This window comes from Platichthys flesus, chromosome 9 (genome assembly GCF_949316205.1).
Source record: "Platichthys flesus chromosome 9, fPlaFle2.1, whole genome shotgun sequence".
Lineage (NCBI taxonomy): Eukaryota > Metazoa > Chordata > Actinopteri > Pleuronectiformes > Pleuronectidae > Platichthys > Platichthys flesus.
Genome location: NC_084953.1, coordinates 26216961 through 26238792, shown reverse-complemented (window position 1 = coordinate 26238792; position 21832 = coordinate 26216961). Strand labels below are relative to the sequence as shown.

Below are 21832 nucleotides of genomic sequence, written 5' to 3'. Positions count from 1 at the left end.
ACAACTCCCTCGGGAGCAAAAAAGTCTTTAAACTAAAAAGAAATAATGGAACATTTGTTGAGATAATTATTGATATCGTCTGATATGAAACTTTTTATCTAGTTATAAATGTTAACCATATCGCCCAGCCATATGTCCAGTATTCTTTGAAGAAGATCATTTAGATCCAACATATTTGGCTGTTTTCGGGATTTGCAGTGCGTTTCTATATTTGTATGTGATGTGACTTTTGCAGAGTATGAGTCATCAATTTGGTGAAGTTGTTTTCCTAATTTGCAGTGCGCTGAGCTCTCCCGGCCACCATAGCTTTTGAAATACCTGATCTAAGTTTAAGTCTGAGATGCATTTGATGTAAACTTTCATTCATGACATTAACACATGATGCTTCACACTTCTTGTCCAATACTCAAAGTGTATTTAAAATTTACGTCAGAGTCACACATCAGGCTTGCGTTTTTTATTCTGATTGTTGAAGCTGTATCAGCTTTAGAACTGCTACAGGAAAATAAACTGAAGAGGAGCAATGAGAGAACGTAATACTGTGGCACTGTTGACTGTAGAATAATTTCCGACAACACATGAATGCGGCAGTGTTATGCGTTACCTCCACCCGTAGGTGGCGCTCGTGGCCAGCGCGCTCCCTCCGCCACACTGACAGCAGACAGCTGAGTCACAGAGTGTTCAAGAGACCCTCTCTCATCACAGCAGGTAAACAGGGAGCGAAGGAGCTGCGGAGCCCGAGGACTTGACCAGACAGCAGCGAACTGTGGCCCCAGCCGCTCTGGAACCATGTTGACGATAACACTGAAGACCCTCCAGCAGCAAACGTTCAAGATAAAGATAGAGGCAGAAGTGACGGTGAGTCGAAGTTAACGGGCTGAAGTAAACAGGCCGGGAGCTGCCACTCACACGGTGGCGTTCGGTGATGTCCCGTTCAAATTTGGCGGGGGAACCAGCTGCTCAGCTCTGTGTGAAGCAGGAGGACGATATGTGCGTGTTTGAAACACTGTCGTCACCTCAACATTAACAGACATGTCGGATCTTTCACTGACTTGAGTTCATGTGAGGTGACGTAGCCAGTGTCACACCGAGACTCAGCTGGTCTCCCTTCAAAGTAAAGGCGCAGCGTCTTTTGGTGAATTCAAGTATGTTACTCTTCGTGGGAAAGTAACACTGTATGATCATATGTTATTGATCTTAATAATAAAAAATAATTCAGTATATTATGTTGTCTTTATTCCAACCCACAGTGTATTGCTTACTTTATACTGCATAAGAGAGGCACGTTAGGGATTTATTTTGAAAACAAGGACCGGAAACCTCTTAACGTTTAACTTGATGTTGGACTTGTTCTATGTCTCACCATGAATGACGGTGCAATAATTTCAACCTTTTTACATTAGCTCTGTATAGTCAATAATATTTAATAATCACACAGTCAGAAATATATTTAGATTTGGTTTATATTACTAACAATATTTCCATATCGTATTGTGAGTAATACATATTTAAATTTGGTTTCAATTAATAATAATGTTTCCATATTATATAATAAGTAATCTAAAATTAATTAATATTATTTGCATATAATATAGTAAGTAAAATAGGATTATTATATTTGGTCCATAACAAACAATATGTTCTTATCATATAGTAAGTAATATAGAATAATTCACACTCGATCTATATAACAAATTATATTTAGTCACATATAATAAGAAATATATAATTATTTGATCTGTAGAACTACAAGTTTGCAAGTTGTTTTAAAAAAGGGACACAAACAAAGAAACAATTGACCTAAAAGTCAGTGCCCGGTACAGCTCATACCTTCACCAAGGCCTAATAGTCTCCTTAAATTAAATCAAGACACACTATATTGCACACACTATTGGATATCAGAACTTTTTTTTACCATGATTCTTTTAGTATTCCTTTGGAAATTAGTAAAAAGGTTAAAAAAAAAAACTTGGATCTTCCCCATTTGTCCTGATCCATTGAAGTTCATGCTTGGCGGATGGAGGAAGGGGACATGGGGCATACTGAACAGATTTCTGTTTAGTAGATTTAGCATAATCCTGCTGACAAATAGTCTGACGAAACAAACAGAGAGACGACAGACAGACAGACAGACAGACAGACAGAGAGCCAGACGGATAGAGAAACAGACAAACAAACAACGGAAGTATAAACCTAATCTCCTTGTTAAAGGTAAAACACAACATGTTTATATACATGTTCATGCATTTAAAGTGGCACAGTGTAACACCTAAACAGTTTTTGTAACTGTCTCATTGATTAATTAATTAATTAATTAATTAATTAATATTTGAATCAGGGACAATGCACATTGATCCACATTAACATTTCAACAATGTAAATTTACCAGGGTTAGCTGTAAAAGCTGATTTGCACCTGTAGTCCCTGAGCAATATTGGCATACATCTGAGACACATTATGTTATCAAGGGAAATAATCAACTTGGGAGCAATACTCACATACAGATTTGCTTAAACTTTAAATAATATTTCTATTTAATTTTAAAAGTGTAGTAATTTGTACAATTACTAAAAACTATAGGGAATATATTCAATATATAGTCAATCTTTTATCTGCTGATGTTTTTAAGGTGAAAACTCTGAAGGCGAAAATAGAGGAGAACAGAGGGAAAGATGCATTTCCTGCTGCAGGACAGAAACTCATCTATGCAGGTGAGTGAGACAGATGATGACTTGTACAGAGTCAGACAGAAAAATGCATTGAAATATCATATTCACTCAAACAGCAGTGATTGACTTGTCATCCTGACTAGGTTGTTATTATTAGTCCAAGGTTTGTTTTTAAGTGACAAGCAGGAGTATTTTGCATCTGTTTTCAAGATTCTTTGACTATGTTTTACTCTGAATTCAAAGCAGCACTTAAACTACACCATATATCCAGTAACATAACCCTTGTTTTTCATTCACTGTTTCTGCTTGAATGTTACAGGCAAAATCTTGAATGATGACATCCCATTGAAAGAGTACAAAATCGATGAGAAAAACTTTGTGGTAGTCATGGTTACCAAGGTCAGTGTCTCTTTTCAGATGGTTTATTAGAAATTCAAGTCAAGGGTTAGTCATTTCAAGTCACTTTTTTATTTTTTTGTTACGGTTGCTGTTCAGCAACTGGTAGTAATAACCCCTTCCTGGTTATGCTTAAAACGTGGATGAAGTAGTCAGGAGATTTCTCATTTGCTGAGCTTCTCCGGAGGCATTTATTTACAAACTTCCTATGGCTGCAGAGAACTTCTGGGTGTCATCAAAACATCTGCTTTTAAGGGTTAGGGTTAGGGTTAGGGTCTCCTATTTCCCCCATTTTTTTCTCTAATCACCCCAACCGGTCGAGGCAGCTGGACGACCACATTGAGTTTTTTCTCTCAACCGTTGCCTTATTGCTTGTTTATTATTGGAACTTTTGGGTTTCTTTATAATTTTAAGGTCTCAACCCCAATAACTTGCCTTGAGATAATGTATGTTATGATTTTGGCCTATACAATTGAAATGATATGGAAATTACTAATTGATTATAAACATAATAGGCTCTTGTGTAGCTTCCTGTTTGGTCATTATATCCCGGCTATTGTAATGATGAATTCTCAAATATCTTTTCAGCCTAAATCAAACCTTCCTTCACAAAAAGCTCCTCAGCCAACTTCTCAACCAGCTGCAGCCTCAGCACTGCCCGCAACCTCAGCTACGGCCTCTGGTCCTGAACAAGCACCCTCCTCTCTGACACACACAGTGTCTGCGCCCACACCTGCCCCGCAGTCAGTGCCTCCTCCTGAATCCCCATCTTCATCCCCAGTCCCAGAAAACACAGAATCGCCTCCTGCTGAAGCATCAGCAGCTCTCGACTCAAATGTAACCCCAGACTTAGCTCCTGACTTGGCTCCAGCTGTCACTCCAGCCTCTGCGCCTTCTTCAGCCTCTGAAACTGATCAAACAGCTTTGGCCACTGCAGACCCAGCCACTCCTGCTACGCAGCTAGAAGACAATCCAAGGGAAAACCCTGAGAATCAACCATCCACCACAGCACCAATGCGCTCTTCGGCTTCCAGGTGTGAGGAAACATATGTTCATGTACACTGAGAGTTTAATTGACTACCTTTTATACAAGAAACCTTATTAAAGATGTAAACATGTAATTTGACTCTCAACATGCAATTTGTCACCATTTACCAGTTAAAATATTTATTTTACCTGTGGTTTAAGTATGCTACTATCGCTTGTTAATTAAATAGCCTAACATTACAAGAGGGCGGCCTGGTAATTTAGGGGTTATAAAAACACAGCATCGGATCCCCTAAGGATTAACTGCAAGAGTGTTTGTTGATGATGCTTCTATCGCGCAACCCAAACTGAGGAAAATCTGAAAGAATACTAATATCTCTGTACCAAACGTGGTACCACTCATGTAGAAAACCGAGCCAAAGACCTTAAGGGAAGTAATGGTGAGATTTCTGTGTTGCTGTGATTGCCTCTGACCGTAGAATCTGTGTTGCTCACAATGGAAACAAACTCCACAGAAAGTTGGGAACCAATTATATGGAAATTCTTTGGAGTTTATTTCTGAAAAATGAATGGCAATGATGGCCCCTATAATACACTTGCAACCTCTCCAGGGTTAGATAAGCCCCTCACCCAATGTCACTATCCTCAAAAAATAAGCAATTTTAGCAAGCTAATGTAACCTTATAAGACTTTTACCTAGTGACAAGAATGTTTTCTTTTAGTGTGGATATGGACATGATGATTTCTCATTTTCCTTCAAATAAAGGGAGGAACATCTCATTGAATGACCTCTTTTAAGCAAATACAACATGCAGTTACAGCACAACTGGGCCTAAATGCTGTCCATACCTTTTGTCTTTTTGTCATGTTTCTCTGTTAAATCTGATTGTTACTGTAACAGTTTGTGCTCTTGAATACTAATCCACTCTTTTCTCTTTGTTCTTTAATCTCAGCCTTGTTGATGAACTGGGACACCTTGAAGAAGCAGCATCAATACTTGGTAATAGTAATTTTACACGTCTAAGACATGCATGTCTATTCCTCCTCACTTCATGCAGCATCCTTCTTCTGTTGTTGTTTCCATAGTGACAGGTCCGGCCTATGAGAACCTGGTGTCAGAGATCATGTCTATGGGTTATGCGCGGGAGCAGGTAGTTATTGCACTCAGAGCCAGTTACAACAACCCAGACAGAGCAGTGGAGTACCTACTGATGGTAAGGATTTAACCAGCTCTCCTGATTGCCTTGCTTGCCCCTGTTTTCTCGGTTGTATAATAAATGATTATGTACTGTAGGGTATTCCAGCAGAGGCCAGTGATCTGCCACCTCAAGAGCCAGTTAGACACAGTGTTTCATCAAACCCCCCAAACCCTGCCACAGAGGCACCGCAGCAACCCCCAGCAACCTCTAACAGTAAGAGCACATGTTTATCAAGCTGCTTTCAGACATGCACTGGACATCTAAGACTCCGGAGTCCGGATGTATGAATTTAAATGTAGGGGGGGGTGAAGCTTCTAACAGATGCAAACAAATTTAAAACAGTGCCATACATGTGGAAGAGACCAACAAAGATATCAAGAGAGTTTGTGGTGATAAGAGCTGACCACTGTGATTTGATGTTAACAAAAACATGTAATCTCAATGGCGGAATTAATATGTATAATATCCTGCCTCTTCTTGCTCTGCCACCCCTCAATTCCACCAGAGGATGGGTTGCTGTTGTGAATTATTCTGAGTAGAGAAACTTCTGATGTTTTAATGATGTGTGAAAGGGCCAGACCCAATTCTCCACTGTCTGTCCAGAGGACATGTTTGAAAACATGACTACTGAAGTGTGTGTGTATGTGTTTATAGTTCTCTACATTAAGGCAGTTAACAGAAAGTGGAATTTCCACGGACTGCTGAGCAGATGGTTCAGAGGATCAGATGGTTCCGAAAAGTGATTCAGTTTTGGTCCCTGACAGGATGCTACAGCTAATTTCTTATTAAGTAAGAAAGTTACCACATGAACTGAAAATGGTATTAGGCTCGGTTTTGTGGGGAAATAGACACGTCACCTTTAAAGAATATATGATGTTCCCATTGTTTCCCAGATATTGGGTCTCCACAAGGGAGGTCTACAGTTGGACCCATCAGGGATGATGTCGCAAATAATGAGTAGGACTGCACTAAGGATTTTTGCATTAATTTGATTTGTGAGTTTGCACTCACTGAACTATCCATAATCAAGGTTTCTCATCTCGTAATTTTGTCTTTAAACTGTTTCCCACAAAATGTTTTCTGTCACACATCAACAGTAAGCAGCTCATGCTCTCCCTAGCAGGGCCAGTGTCTAGCAGTCAGCCTCCCCCTGCTGGTGGAGGTTCTGTCCCCACAGCAAACCCTCTGGAGTTCCTAAGGAATCAACCACAGTTCCAGCAGATGAGACAGATCATCCAGCAGAACCCAGCCCTCTTGCCAGCCCTGCTGCAACAGCTGGGCAGAGACAACCCACAGCTGCTGCAGGTACCAAACCAGCACTAGTTTCTACCCTGATCCACGTTTGTCTGTTTGTTTGTTGCAAAGGTGTTTCATTAATGCTGATCAAGGGAAAGTTTCAACATTTAAAGATTGCAAGGACTTCTTTTACTTAAGCTATTTTCTAATGAACTACTGCAATAACTTGAACAATAAAAACATGGGTGTATAATACTGTATAATCTGTGTTTATTAAAAAAGATCTTAGTACACTTTAACAAAATGATATTTGAGAAATGGTGGCTCTGCTTTGATGAATCATTTTTTTTACCTTTTTTATATTCTGTTTGAATTGGGGGTTCTTCTGTGACTGTAATCATCTGTTCTGTGAGATATTCATTAAGGGCTGGGAATGTGAACCATATGTATATATATATGGTAGTGCTCGTCCTGACTGAATGCATCACTTGCAGCAAATCACACAGCACCAGGAGCGTTTTGTACAGATGCTGAATGAGCCTCGAGGCGGAGAAACGGGAGGCGAGGGCGCCGAGGCCCAAGGGTCTCCACAGACAAACTACATCCAGGTCACACCACAGGAGAAGGAGGCCATTGAGAGGGTCAGTTCACCACTTCAAAACTGAGGGAGACCAAACAATTATTTTATTTATCTAGTAAGAAAAGGCTAAGTCGGAAGTCAAATACCAAATCTGTTGGCTGGGGAAAAATCTCCACAAAAGCCACTAGCAGAGTGGGAGGGTTCATCACAATATGTTGTTTATGTATTTGTGTGTAAAAAGTATGCATATGTGCATATGACTTTATTTAGACATTTTGTTGTGATTTAAGGGGTTATGGGTAATGGCTTATGTCAACAAGCGTCTATGTGTGTTGTGTTACAGTTAAAAGCGCTGGGCTTCCCTGAAGGCTTAGTCATCCAGGCGTACTTCGCATGTGAGAAGAATGAGAATCTGGCTGCTAACTTTCTGCTCCAGCAAACTTGGGACGATGAGTAAGCAGACAACACCTGACACATCACTGTTGGACAGAGGATTTTGGGAGTGGGTGAAAGTGCAATGCAAAATCCGATGGGGACGGACAGGGACGTGGGGAGGAAGACAACCTTTCTTTTCACGCCATTGTGACTGTGGTCTGATGAAGATGGTGATAATAACAGCAAACGATATGCTGTTCAAAGTTCGCTGTGCTGCCTCCTCTCCATGTGGTCATCAAAGGAGCTCCCATCGAGGTCTACCTCACTGCTGCTACATTATTACTGCTACCGCTTGAGCTAAGAGGAGACATGTCAACTGTATGCATCATCTTTTCAGGCTTTTACTGTATGGAGAGTGTTTCTACTGCAGTCAGCTCACACAACATGTGTTAGACTACTATACACACACAGTAGACATACTGCATAGTGTGTTTGTAGTGAATGTATACACGTTAAAAACAAATGCGTGTTCAAAATCTTTCCATGTTGGATTTACATGGAAATGTGATGCAAACTGTTGCCTTCACTGTTTTGAGAGCTAGCACTGCTCTATATCAAAGTTTAGACCTGGTCTGGTCATTTATTCAGCTTCTTTTGGCCATTGGAAAGAAAAATCTTTTAAAACATCTTAAACCGAACAAGTCCAAACAGCACAGATGTGTTCTCCAGGTGTGCTCCTGTGGTTCCATATTTGCTGGTAGAGCATTTGAAACTGCCTGTTTCCACTGGCAAAATAAATGAATTAAGAAAAGATACATATCAATTTGGATTTTAAGTAAAAATGTTACAAATCATAATTTTTTATAAATGTATCATTACCCACTATTATCACTGAAGCAAGTAACGGTTATATTTCCATATTTTTAACATTTTGACCTAATTTCCCATTTTTCCTTAATTTTGTAATATTTTATGTTCTATGGGCTGCCAAAAAAAATCTAGACATTCAAAGGGAGGTCAAATGTATCTACTCTAAGTGAGCATTTAACACCATAAAAAGAATAAGCGGTACGGTCACAGTAAATAATGCTGCCTTTTTAAGTTAACGTGTGTGTGCAGTAGTGATGTGTTGTGTGAGTGAAGTGGTTCCCTTTGACTTTGGATGACTTGTTGGTTCTGTTGTTTGAACATGGAGGAATTTGAAGGTTGTTGATGAAGTGCCACTGTAATTTGCAAGCTGTCATGTTTTTATTTTGAAAGAAAGGTTGTTTTCAGTATTTCTGAGCTGGAATGAACAGGCATAGTCTACGTTCTATTTTCAGCCAATCAAGTTCTTTTGTGCTTGCTTCACATTTTCTATGCATTTTAAAGCTGTAAGACTTTGAGCCAATGCTCCTACATGCCTTACTGGTAGACTTTACCATACAGTGTTTCAGATATTTCAAAGATCAGTGTTGTAGGATTTGTGACCCCAAACTTTGAATTATTGATCATTTATGAGTCATTGCCTCAAAAGTGTTCTAAAAGAAAGCTGAATAAGTGCTAGAAGCTAAAACCAACACACCAAAAAATATATTTTTTCAGCATTTAGCATGTGCTTTGCTGCTTCTCCTGGTACTTTTCTATATTTTGATTAAATGGAACTGGCTGCAGCCGGAAGTAAACTGTGGGGGGAAGGCACTTGAATGTGGTATATGCTGCGCTAGCTTGTGAGGAGTTGTTGGTTGCATGAGTGATGAAACCAACAGTATCGTGTTGCTCTTATCTCAGTTTATCTGTTGTTTTCTTTTGATTTTTGGTTTATGAAAATAATTAAAAAAAAATTACTTACAGCCTTAAATACTCTGGTTGAGGTTTTGCTGAATATTTGGGGGGGAAATTAACTTGTTCCACCATTGTGTAAAATAAATTGCTTTTACAAAGTGGTGAGGTCTTATCATGAATGATTTGGTTGAAACAATCACATATATCACTTTAAAAAAGATTTTTGTAAACAATTGGTCAAGTATTATGCCTAAAAAATCTAATGTGAGCATTTAACCAAAGGTTAAAATTACTTTTAAATGTATGTATATGGAATATATGGATGTTTAACTCTACATAGTGACATATGAGACTGTAACAGAAAACATTAAACAACATTAGATTACATTAGAATACATCTGACTACATTACACTACACCAGCCTACATTGGACTACATCGGACTGCATTGGAATACATTACCCCACCTCAGACTATATCAGAAAACATAAAACTACATCAGACTACATTACACTACGTCAGACTACATTACAATACACCAGACTACATTACACTAAACCAGATTACATTGGACTACATTACACTACATCAGACTACATTGGACTACATCACACTACATCAGACTAAACCAGACTACATTAGACTACACCACACTAGACCAGACTACATTGGACTATATTACACTACAGCAGGCTACATTGGACTACATCAGACTACATTGGACTACATTACACTACACCAGACTACATCAGACTACATTACACTACACCAGAAATAATCAGACTACATTACACTACAGCAGACTACTTCAGACTACATTGTACTACATCAGACCACATCAGACCACATCAGACTACATTAACCTACATCAGACCACATCAGACCACATCATACTACATAAGACTACATATACCTACACCGGACCACATTAGACCACATCAGACCACATCAGACTACATAAAACTACATACCTACATTAGACCACATCAGACTACATTAGACTACATTAGACTACATCAGACTGCATTGGACTAAGTTAGACTACATGGGACACATTAGACTACATCGGACTACATCAGACTACATTCGACACATTCAACGACATCAAACTACATTAACCTATATCAGAATACATTACACTACACCAGACAATATTAGTCAGACTAACAGCATCAGACTTTATCAGACTTCATTTGCATGTCTTTACTCCCCCGCTGACCTGCGCTTACTTAACACATTAACAACAAACAGCATCACTGATCAGACGTTATTAGGACTCATACAGTTCTGAAGTTTATTCTGTATTTGTTTGATTTCTCTCGAGTTTATGAGACACATTTATACCCATTGAAAAGAAGGTCCATCCTTTTGCCAACGCACAGGGATTAAAGTAAATATTACGATTCTGATTTATGAACCAACGTCATCGATTAATAACTACGTGAATGTGATCTTGCACATAAATATGCAATGCTGTGTTTTAACTTCATTGTAGAAGAAACACGCTGTTTGTCCATCAACACATAAATAGGAATTGAGTAGGTTTTTATAAAGATCATTTCGTTGTGTGAGTAAATAGAAAAGAACAGGGGAACAGAGTATCTTGTTGACCAGCAGAGCCACCAGGATGCTCAAGGCTGTAATCAGTTTCCCACCACAAGATTTAGTGCATTCATGTGGAAAGCATCAAAATAATAAAAAATTGAATTATCATTATTTATCTAATTATTAATATATTTTATCTTCTATATATTTTCATTCAGAAATGTTTATGTAAAAATAAATGTTACTTTGTATAAATATCGGAAAAAAGTGAGTAAACAAAAAGTAAACAGTAAGTAAATATATACTGGTTTTCTATTTTTTATTGCCTTTCCTATGTATGTTGTATTTATTGTGTTTTTATGTCCTATGTTCATTGTATGCACCAATTACCAGAGCAAATTCATTGTAGGTGTAAACCTACTTGGCAATAAAATACTTCTGATTCTGATTCTGATTCTAAATATGGTTACATAGTGAATACATTGAGCCATTTTCACAGATTTTCCTCTTAATTTCCTCAGTCATGTGCAGTAAAGGGACAAGATATTTGATCTGAGCGGATACACCAATGAAGATAAATATATATCAAATGAGACTATAACTAAATTGAAGTTGTGTTTTCGTCATTTTTTGCTGCTCCAACTATCTACTGCTTTAGGGTAAGGCACAAGTAGACTCGCAACAAAAAACCAAGGGTTCAACGTGCTTTCACACATCACTTTACTGCGGTCCCGATTGTCACTGGGTATTTTTGCACACTGACATCAGACTACATGACACTACATCAGACCATATGCACGACATCTCACATCATCAGACTACAGTAGATACATGACTACATTACACTAGTCTAATGTATCTAATGTAGTCTGTTGTAGAATAGAATGACACTTAAGGCAGACTACATTAGATGTATCAGACTACATTAGATTGCATTGGATACATTAGATTACATTGGATAAATTATATACATAGACACATTATATTACATTGGATACATTATATATCAGAATCAGAATCAGAATTCTTTTTATTGCCAAGTATGATTGCACATACAGGAAATTGCCTTTGTGTCGTTCATTGGTGCACTGAACATAAAACAACAATATAAAAACAGCAATATAAAAACAACATATACACATAAAACAACAATATAGAACCAACAATATAAAAACAACATATACACATAAAACAACAACATAAAAATCGCAATATAAAAACAACATATACACAAAAACAACAATATACAAACAACAATATAAATACAACATGTACACATAAAACAACAATATAAAAACAGCAATATAAAAACAACATGTACACATCAAACAACAATATAGAAACAACAATATAAGAGCAACAATATAAAAACAACATAAAACAACAATATGGAACAAAATTAAACAAAATATATACAGTACCAGAGTTATGGGCACGTGCTGTGCTAAGACATTAAACTACATCAGTCTACATTAGATACATTAGCTTAAATTGGATACATTAGACTACATAAGACTACTTTGGATGTATTAGATACATTAGACTACATCAGCTGATTCAGATAGATACGAGTTTAGGCAGGAGTGTGCGGCGTCACAGTGTCCGCCATGGGGCGCATCGACGGGTTGAGGGAGGGTGGGTGCGTTCCCGCAGCAACAGGGAAGATGGCAGCTCCTACATCTCTCACCCAGGTAAAGATGTAGCAGTTTACAGATTCCACACAGGAGCAGAGCTTACAACGGAGTACGTGCCGTTCATGACTCTGTGTTTTAAATGTGACCCTGAACCGGAGCCGGGGTCGTGAGGTGAGCTAGAGAGAAGCTCAGTCAGCTGAAGCAGGCCCGGTTCTGCAGCCTTACCGTTACATAGCGGCTCTGTTAGCCGCTGCTAACCGCTGCTAGCCGTCGCTGCTTGCAGTCAACCGTGTGTCTACTTATCTGAGGCATGACATATATTTAACTTGCTGTTTGTGGTTGTAGATGTAACTAGCGCAATGGATACTATACAAAGTAAGGGACAGGCTGGCCTCTGCACGTTCATGTGACTCACTCCCACTCAGTGGTAGGCTAGCAAAGCTTAGCTAGCTTAGCCTGGATGCCGAGGAGAGAGTGAGGATGGGTCTGGGAGGCTGGAGGCCAAACAGCAGACTCTCTGCGCGAACTTGTGAATGACGCTCGTCCCAGTCACAAATAATGAGAACTCACAGCAGCCACATGGTTAAAACATGCAACAGCCCTGTGATATTGTAATGCAGTTATTTTGAGATATGCTTTTTAATGAGGTTGAATAGCGAAAAGCCAAAGCTCATTCAGTATCATGTTTATTAGCAAGTAGGTTTTCACTTGCAAGGATACGGCCTAATAATGCATATAGAAGTGAATGAATATTGGAATGAATGAATTAAAGGAAATGAAAAGCAAATTGATTATTACTCATAGTATATTATATTATCTATTGTATCGCCAAATACTTATATTTATACCCGTACTATATATCATATATTATATCATACTCTTTGTATATTCTTTGTATATTTAAGTCTATATACACATATTTATACATGTGTACATGATATTATTGTTATATTTTACTATTATTATTATTATATATATACTGTTGCTGCTATAATTACTATATGCTGCTATTATATTGGTATAATTACTATCATATATAAATATACATTATATACTATATATACTGTACTATTTTTTATAAACTGTCTAACAATAACATTACCATCACATCATCAGTACTATTACCATTATCTGCCACTGCACCTTATTTACCTATTTATCTTGTGTTTCTGTCTTTATTCTTTCTACCGCAATATTTTATATTTTATATTTTATTCTATTCTATTGTATTTTATTGTATTCAAATGTACCGGCTGCTATGACGACTTAATTTCCCTTCGGGGATGAATAAAGTAATCTATCTATCTATCTTAATCAGGAAGTGCTGTGAGTATAAGAAGCACAAGTGCAGGACACATAGGTAAAAGAGCTGCACAGTTTGTGCACAAGTAAATATGCAACGTATCCAGGTAATAATGTAAGATAAGTTACAATGCATGAGGTTGACATGTAGTGTTGACAATGCTGTTTTCTTTCTATGACAGTTGTCAAGCGGAAACCCTGTATATGAGAACCTTTACAGACAGGTAAGAGGATCAGCAGAAGCGCATTAATGCTCAATTATAACACTGTTTTGTTGTATGTAAAACAAAGAACGACATCTGATGAGTTTGTGAGAGAGGAAATAAAATATGTAAATATGTGTTGCTGCCTGCGTTTGCTCCAAGGTGGATCCAGGGAATACAGGGAGAGTAGGACCAACAGAAGCTGCCTTGTTCCTTAAGAAGTCCGAACTGCCTGACATTACACTTGGAAAGGTATGTACTGTCAGATGTTACACTGCTTGTTTTCTGTGGAATTCCAGGGTTGGAGAGGTATGTTTTTTTCATGCACCAGTTGGATGTAGCATGTGGACCTTCATTATTCTTGGTGCTGTTGTTGATTGTCAGTTGACTGAAGGTCTGTGGTTGTGTGAGTCTGTCAGCTGACAGCATTGTTTAAAACTGTCGAGAGAAAATAAAGTTGTGCTGTAAAAGGTTCAGTGTGTCTGAACGCTTTCCTGAATTCATTACAAACAGTATTTAAGATACGCTGTGTCAGTGTTTTTTTCAGCTGTTGATGCAATGACTTATCTACAAGGTGTCACTCGGAGTGACAAATCCAGAGAATTGTCACTGTCTCTGCAGCTGTAGAGAGCAGTTTGGCATCTTTGAGTTCATTGTTGGGATTTTATGGCCCATATAAATGCTACAGTAACCCCACTGTACGGTACTTAAGTGCACCAAGCTGAAGAGCTAGATAATGAGCTGGATAACATCAATCTGGCAAAATAAACCAATTCTTACAGCTTTAAACTTTCTGTTTAGTGAGTGAAGTTAATAGTATAAGTTTTCATCAAGGATATTGAGCCAGACCCTGATGAATGCTCATATGATAATTTTGGTTAGTACGCAACAGCCCTAAATATATCCACATTCATTGAGCAGTATAATATTTGCTTCGTAGTTGGTATATTCCGCTTAAGGTGAATATTTTGTGTAACAAAAGTGTGCCATTTTTAATGAGGTTAGTGGAGGCCATGCTATTGTCAGATGTGAGAGATGCTGCATGAAAACCATATGTCCATCAGGCAGAATTAGTAGAAGACTTCAATGAAATAATGCATTGAAATTGAAGTATGTCTCAAGCGGAACTTACACATGACTTTTAAAATGATGATCTACTTTTTCCCACTGTCCTACTACTCCATATACTTGTGGAAATCCCTTACCCTTTAAAAACTAATTTCCATTCTGCTTCAATCTTCATTTGTTCTTGTCACATCCTACATTTCTTAAGGAGCTTGACATTTTTTCTTATCTTGCTGGCCTCATATAAAAGAAACTGGCAGGGGGATGTCTGTGTCGACTAGACATAGTCGTGCTAATGGGTGGACTTCAATCTGGTCTTGTTGTCGAAGACAGTGGAGGCAATACCAATCCTTTGAATAACATACTTTGTTTTCATTTTTTTCATATTGAAGAAGGCTTGGCAATATATGTTATAGGTCAAAAATATAATATTAAACTAGTTTGACATGGTAAAAATTTGAAGTGAAGAAATTAATAGTTTTTCGCTGCATCGCAAAGTGTGGATTCGAACGAGTCTGCATCAATGCAGACTTGCAGAGACAGAACATAAGCTGTCTGCTATGTACATTTTTTTGTTGCCATCACCTCATGCCACTGCTTAATTATCACAACCGCGGTTTCAGGATTAGGACAGATAGTTTTCACAAAGACATAAAGATTGAAGCTAGAAAATGTAGCTTTTCTAGCTTCACACATTGCATGTGTCTGTGTTACAGACACATTCAATGTGTGCAATGTGTCTGTAACCCTGTGTTTTTGTTTCTGTTTTTTTTAGATTTGGGATTTGGCAGATCCTGATGGAAAAGGCTATCTGGACAAACAGGTGGGAAAACAGATTTTACACCCAGTGCTCAGACTTTGATGATATGCTGTTTGCACAGAAATACAGACAAAAGTTCACTTAATAAAATGATTGCTTATCTGATCGACAGTAAAACCAATGACAAAGTGAAACCAAATGACTGTCAGTGAATGTAATAAAACTACCGTGGTTGTGATAAGGGCTCCAAATATTTTGAGGTCTATATATATAGATATTGTTTTATTCATTTTTGAATAATTATAATAGGTATGTATTATGTGTGAGGAGAGCTGAATGTCTTTGGAGTGAGTTATCTCAGTTGTAGAATGTAAACGGTGCTTTGATTAGGTACCATTGTTGTCTCTTTCAGGGGTTTTACGTTGCTCTGCGGCTGGTGGCATGTGCTCAGAGTGGACAGGAAGTCAGTCTGTCCAGCCTCAACCCCACTATCCCTCCTCCCAAGTTTGTGAGTGTGACTTCCCCCATAATAGCTCATGTCTGCGTGTTTGTGTTTAAAAGAAGCCAATGTGTTTTCAGGTTATTAACAAACCTGAAGACATTTTTAGAATAGGTAATATTCTTTCTACTCATAATTTGTTATAAATTCACAGTTTCTGTCTTTTTCATCTCATTATGTTCTTTACCCTGGTATCAGAAGTACACTAGGATCAGCATGAGATAATATTATGTGTGTTTTAATCCTGGAAATGGCTTGTGTGACAATGCTAATACAGTCATCTCTTTTTGTCTGATTTCAGAAGGACACCAGTAGTCCGTCTATGAGCAACACAGCTTCTGCCTCCTCTGAATTACATTGGGCTGTCAGGGTGTGTTCAGACACACACGTATACACACAGAAATCCAGATGTGTCATTTTAACATGTACAGTATAGATGTACACACAGTGCGGAGTTTGGCGACAAGGTTTTTGCAATGGGACATACAGCTTTATAGGAGCAAATTAGTGACAGCTAGTGGTGAAGTTGCATTTAGCAGCTGAACACCCCTCACCTCACCCTCCCCTTCCAAACATGAAAGAGAACCTGTGGTAGCCTTCAGCTGTCATAAATGCTCGAAAGGTGTTTAGTTTGTCTTGTTTGGGACACTGTAAAAAAACATGGCGCTCTCCGTAGAGAGGATCTGCTCCAGATGTAAATATAAAGTAACTTAAATATAAGGGGCCCATTCTAGGGTAAAGAAAACATCAATGAATGAGTCAAAACATCACTAGGATTATTTTATAATCAATTACTATTGATCCCTGTCATCTAAATCTAAAACACTGGACCTTTGAGTCTCCCAGACATATCTTGGTATTTTTCAAGCAGAGGCACTGATTACTTAATTATAACACAGTAAAACGTCTGTCTCTACATCAGCTACATCATTTTAACTCAAATATCTGCCTAAAAAATCCATTGTTATTTTGTGGCCCTCTTATTGCAGTGTAGTCAATCCTTTAGTTTGTGAATGAGGATGAACCCTGCCATACCATCACAAATCATATACACATCAGGTTGTTTTTACTCAACCAGTGTGTGTATTTCTTTTGTAGCCAGAGGAGAAGAGTAAATTTGATGGAATCTTTGAAAGTTTGGATCCAGTGAATGGCCTGCTGTCAGGAGAGAAAGTCAAACCAGTCCTCATCAACTCCAAACTACCTCTGGATGTCCTTGGGAAGGTATTTAATCCATTTCTTACAATAGGTCCTGCATGGGGCTTGCTTTATATTGAGCAACTAATTGTTAGAAAACATTGGATGAATAGTAATGATAATGAATATGTAATATTTGAGTTCATCTAAGGTTACGTTGAATGGCCTCATTGATCCATATCATGCTTATTTCCTGCTGTAAGGTTTGGGACCTGAGTGACATAGATAAAGATGGCCATCTGGACAAAGATGAGTTTGCAGTGGTGAGTGTTATCATCGTCTTCATTGTGAATGTATGTGTTTTGGGTCTCTACAGCCTGAACAACCATTCCTCCTATTGTATGGATTATGCAATGTGATAAGTGAAGATACTCACATTGCAGAACTGATCGTATCTTATTAAACATATTGTGTTTATCTGCACTTGTGACTCAAATGAAGATCAGGTCACGTTGTATTGTAGATTCATGTAGAAAAATAAGTCATTCCATAGATTTCTTATTTCTTGCCACTGTAGGCTGCGGCATTTAAACAATACTCAAGTGATCCTGATAGATCTAATATTTGATAAGCAAATATTCATCCCACCACTACAAGACCACCATGAGCCTCAGCCTCTGCAATAAACTCTAAAGGTTTTCTGCAGGGTCTAAAACAGTTTTGGTAAGTCTTTTTTTGTATTTATGCAGTGTCGGCCCTAGAAGTTATTAAATCTATGGCGGGAACAGTGATGCACATGTGCACACTCAAAGGTCATTCTTTCCACAACAAATTCCAAGAAACAGGTTCACAGACAGAACTGCATAACTGCCGTAGTTTGAGAGATAACTTAGTGTTTCAGGGGCCAGTAGTGAGGCTGCCTACTGCAGCTCCAGAGCCCTGTCTTTATCTGACGGAGGCAGGACGGCTGTTGTCCTCTGCTGCAGCAGCCCATCCACTTTAAGGTTGGATGTGTTTTGCATTCATATTCTCTGCTGCGTAGCACTATTGTAATGCATTGGATCAGGACTGGCAGTCAAGCAAGAAGATTGTCACCAAATCTCGTCATGGATAAAATTTCAGTTTCCATTTGTGCTTTCTGTTGCTGCCTCATGATTAGCTTTTTAGATACGTGCATTAACATGTGCAAGTGAACAAGTAAACATTATGTGGTGTCCACTCACTGTATTTTCTTATCTGAAACTGATACAGTATCAGTCACAAGCAGCCCAGTCATATAGATTCAGTTACAACCCATGGAGATTGGTTTGTTAAACCGCATTCAGTGAACATACAAGACATACAGCCATACAAGTGTAAAAAAAAAATGAAATATTTGAATGAATTAGAGAAAAAAATCTTAAATATCAATTTGTAATCATATCATGAATTAATATTGGTTTAAGAAAGCTTGTTATTTTTTATACTTTATGTGGCCGGACCCAAATAATTAGTTTAATACAAAGTAACCATGATTCCAAACTCCCCAGGCTATGCACCTTGTATACCGTGCCTTGGAGAAGGAGCCTGTTCCTGCACTCCTCCCTTCTTCCCTCATCCCTCTATGTAAGAGGAAGAAGAGTCTGGGCTCAGTCGCCAGCTCTGTTCCTGGACTACCTGCCAGCCCTCCACCACCAAAAGATTCACTACGCTCCACACCCTCCCACGGCAGCATGAACTCACTCAACAGCACTGGGAGCCTGTCACCCAAACACACACTCAAGTCTGGACAGGTAATGCCACACTGATATAAACACACACAGTAGATAACTCAATCAGTAAGCAAGATAACTCATGCTGGAGACTTAAAATGCATGAAGGGAAAGAAATTAAAATAATAATTAGAGAAGTATATGAACAGCAGACACAAGACATTTTTTTGATAACTGAATCAACAAAGAGCGATGTTGGTTGTGTTATAATTATTATATTTCAGACTTCACATTGGCTGAATATACCTGAGTGTTCTGTATGTTATAAGAAACAATGAACAAGCATACAAACAAAAATAATATTGAATTGGCATCAGTGACATCAAATGATCTGTATTTGATGTCAAATATCTGGTTTAGGGCACCATTTGCCTCTAATAATAGAAAAACAACCTTTAAAATATTTGATATAACATCTGTAGCCTGAAAAATCTGGTACGCTTTGATGATATGATTTAATGCATCTCTTTCCCTGTTTTTTTATAGTTTGCCCTTACTCTTGCTACGGTTTAGGGGAGAGGATGTTATGCAGATTCTAATATTGTACTTAAATTACAAATGGCGAGCATATGCTGGAAAGGTCCCATTTTAATGCAAAACTAAAATAAATTCAAGCTGTAGCGTGATTCTTGATTATTTGTCATTGACGAGGCTTGTTCATTTATTTATTTGTTTTGGGACATTTTTATAGAATAAGATATATATTTTATAATGTCTTCTTTTTTTACACTTACTGTTTTAGCCGTGATTATGTCCACTCTAAACAGAAGATTGTTGTTGTTCACAGAAAAAAAATTCCACTTTGTCCCCAGATCTTTTAAAAATAGGCCCAGAGTAGTTAATGTATGTTGTAAATGTGCAGTAAAAAGATTTTTTTTAAATAGTGGGGCCAAGAACTATGTGACTGATAACATTGAAGAGCTCTGTATAAGGCCAATCTGGATAAATTATATGTGATCACAGCAAGTTTCGACACAGGCATCTCTGTCTATGTCTAAGCATTTGGTGAACTGGGTGGTGCCATTGCCAGACCGTGGTCGCTATGACGATATCTTCCTGAAGACTGATGCTGACTTGGATGGTTTTGTCAGTGGACTGGAAGTAAAGGACATCTTCATGCATTCTGGACTTTCTCAGAATGTCCTTGCCCATATATGGTAAAGTTATATGTTGAAAATTAATCTGCCTTATTTTCCTTCTTGGCTGAATTAATATTACTACTTATATTGATTTCTGGATTTTCTTTCGTTTTGTATTTATATTGTTTATCTCTACAGTGTTTTTTTTAGTCTGCTCATTCAAAGTAGGTTTTCCGAGTTTGTCTGTTGAAATTCTGCTCTTTCCTCCAGGGCTTTGGCAGACACAAGGCAGATGGGCAAGCTGACCAGGGAACAGTTTGCTCTTGCTATGCATTTCATCCAGCAGAAAGTCAGCAAGGGCATAGACCCTCCACAGACCCTGACTGCGGAAATGATACCTCCCTCTGAGAGAGGCACTCCAGTACCAGTACGTCTCTCATGCATTCGCTACATGGTTCTGGCAGAACGTGCCATTGGTCACAGTTACACAGCAAAATGCCTAAAACTAGTGTGTCAATGTTTTAAGTGTTAAATTATTGTAGTTTATTATCTTATTTTGTCATGTTTATTTGTAATCTAAATAAAGTATACTTCAAACCATTAACAAAAAATGTATCTAGATTTTACTGTTAACATTTAATCTTCACTATACAATTTACAACTCACCATCTTGTAAGAATTCTCTCTGTTGACATTGGATGATGCTATTTTTATTATCACTGACAGTAACTGAGTAATATCTGTCTATGGCTGCAGAGTATGTCAGGATACATGACCCCAGTGGGATCAGAGATGGCTGCGCTCTCTGATATGAGAAGGGTGAGTCAATACTTGTTCTTAACTCCTCCTCATCTTTCTCCTCTTTGCGTATTGTGACTTAAATGAATGCAGATTTGTCTGCTACACAACCTGTTTCTTGAGCTTTACCAATTTCCAGATGAGTCACATCTGCTTAATTTGGTGGAGGATAAGTTCAAGGTGTTACCCACGTAGACATGAAAATTATCCCTTTTCTGTCTTAACTCTTTTGCTACTGATGTTTCTACCTCTCTGCTCTTCCTCCTCTCTCAGGCTATAATGTTCAAGTTGTGGGTAGGTAACATGGACCTACAGTTTATAAGCCTAAATGCTTTCAGTGGCGGCTGGACAGGCTGATTACTGGAAAGTATTTGCAAAAGGTTCTTTCTCCATCCCAAGAAATTGCAGTGACAGTGTCTGACTATGTCCACTATCAACTGATCAAGGGAAGATTCAAGATCACATTAAGCTGGCAATTATTTAAATAACCAAAGCCAGACAGATCATGAGCATCCTGTGTTGTTCCGGTAAATGCAGGGGGACTCCAGCTTTAATTTTGTTTTCAAGATGTGTATCTACGTTATTGGACATGTCTAAGTCATGAAAAAAAATGCTAATGGGGGAAATACTGAATATCTGTTGACCCTCAAGAATATTTTTGATGTGTGCTAAAAGGGAGATTCATAAAACCTACAAATCCTGAATCTTTCCTCTCCATGGCAGTGGTGGCGACACTCCCCGACATGTTAGTGATTGGCCCAGCCCCCACCTCTGATTCAACCTCTGTGGTGCTCTTCTTATTAACCACTGGTCACTGGTTTTCTCCCATCCTGTCTTTACATGTTTCTCCTTCC

The 21832-nt window shown here is 38.2% G+C and overlaps 2 protein-coding genes across 7 annotated transcripts in view; both read left to right on the top strand.

Annotated features, from left to right (window-relative positions):
- The first annotated feature begins 628 nt into the window (after positions 1-628).
- On the top strand, positions 629-9367 carry rad23ab (RAD23 homolog A, nucleotide excision repair protein b). 3 transcript variants are annotated; one of them, XM_062395226.1, is made up of 11 exons: positions 629-858; positions 2630-2711; positions 2989-3068; positions 3654-4099; positions 5006-5052; positions 5139-5266; positions 5347-5464; positions 6145-6208; positions 6349-6556; positions 6982-7128; positions 7411-9367. In XM_062395226.1, exons 1-11 carry the CDS (start codon positions 790-792, stop codon positions 7522-7524), a joined length of 1503 nt encoding a protein of 500 aa, XP_062251210.1. In that variant the 5' UTR covers positions 629-789; the 3' UTR covers positions 7525-9367. The 3 variants fall into 3 exon arrangements, with proteins under 3 accessions (XP_062251210.1, XP_062251212.1, XP_062251211.1); XM_062395228.1 differs by lacking the exon at positions 6145-6208 and having other exon boundaries at positions 6375-6556; XM_062395227.1 differs by lacking the exon at positions 6145-6208 and having other exon boundaries at positions 6372-6556.
- Positions 9368-12378: 3011 nt separating this feature from the next.
- The window catches only part of eps15l1a (epidermal growth factor receptor pathway substrate 15-like 1a), a 43177-nt gene continuing 33723 nt past the window's right edge, over positions 12379-21832 (top strand). For 2 of the 4 annotated variants that reach the window (XM_062394904.1, XM_062394903.1), the window contains exons 1-12: positions 12379-12441; positions 13869-13910; positions 14052-14141; positions 15730-15777; positions 16127-16222; positions 16515-16583; positions 17312-17437; positions 17614-17673; positions 18880-19122; positions 20101-20258; positions 20451-20607; positions 20937-20999. In XM_062394904.1, coding sequence (XP_062250888.1) covers positions 12415-12441; positions 13869-13910; positions 14052-14141; positions 15730-15777; positions 16127-16222; positions 16515-16583; positions 17312-17437; positions 17614-17673; positions 18880-19122; positions 20101-20258; positions 20451-20607; positions 20937-20999 — 1179 coding nt within the window. In that variant the 5' untranslated portion in view covers positions 12379-12414. Of the gene's footprint in view, positions 12442-13868; positions 13911-14051; positions 14142-15729; positions 15778-16126; positions 16223-16514; positions 16584-17311; positions 17438-17613; positions 17674-18879; positions 19123-20064; positions 20259-20450; positions 20608-20936; positions 21000-21832 lie in introns of all 4 variants that reach the window. The other 2 variants (XM_062394902.1, XM_062394901.1) reach the window with 1 other exon arrangement.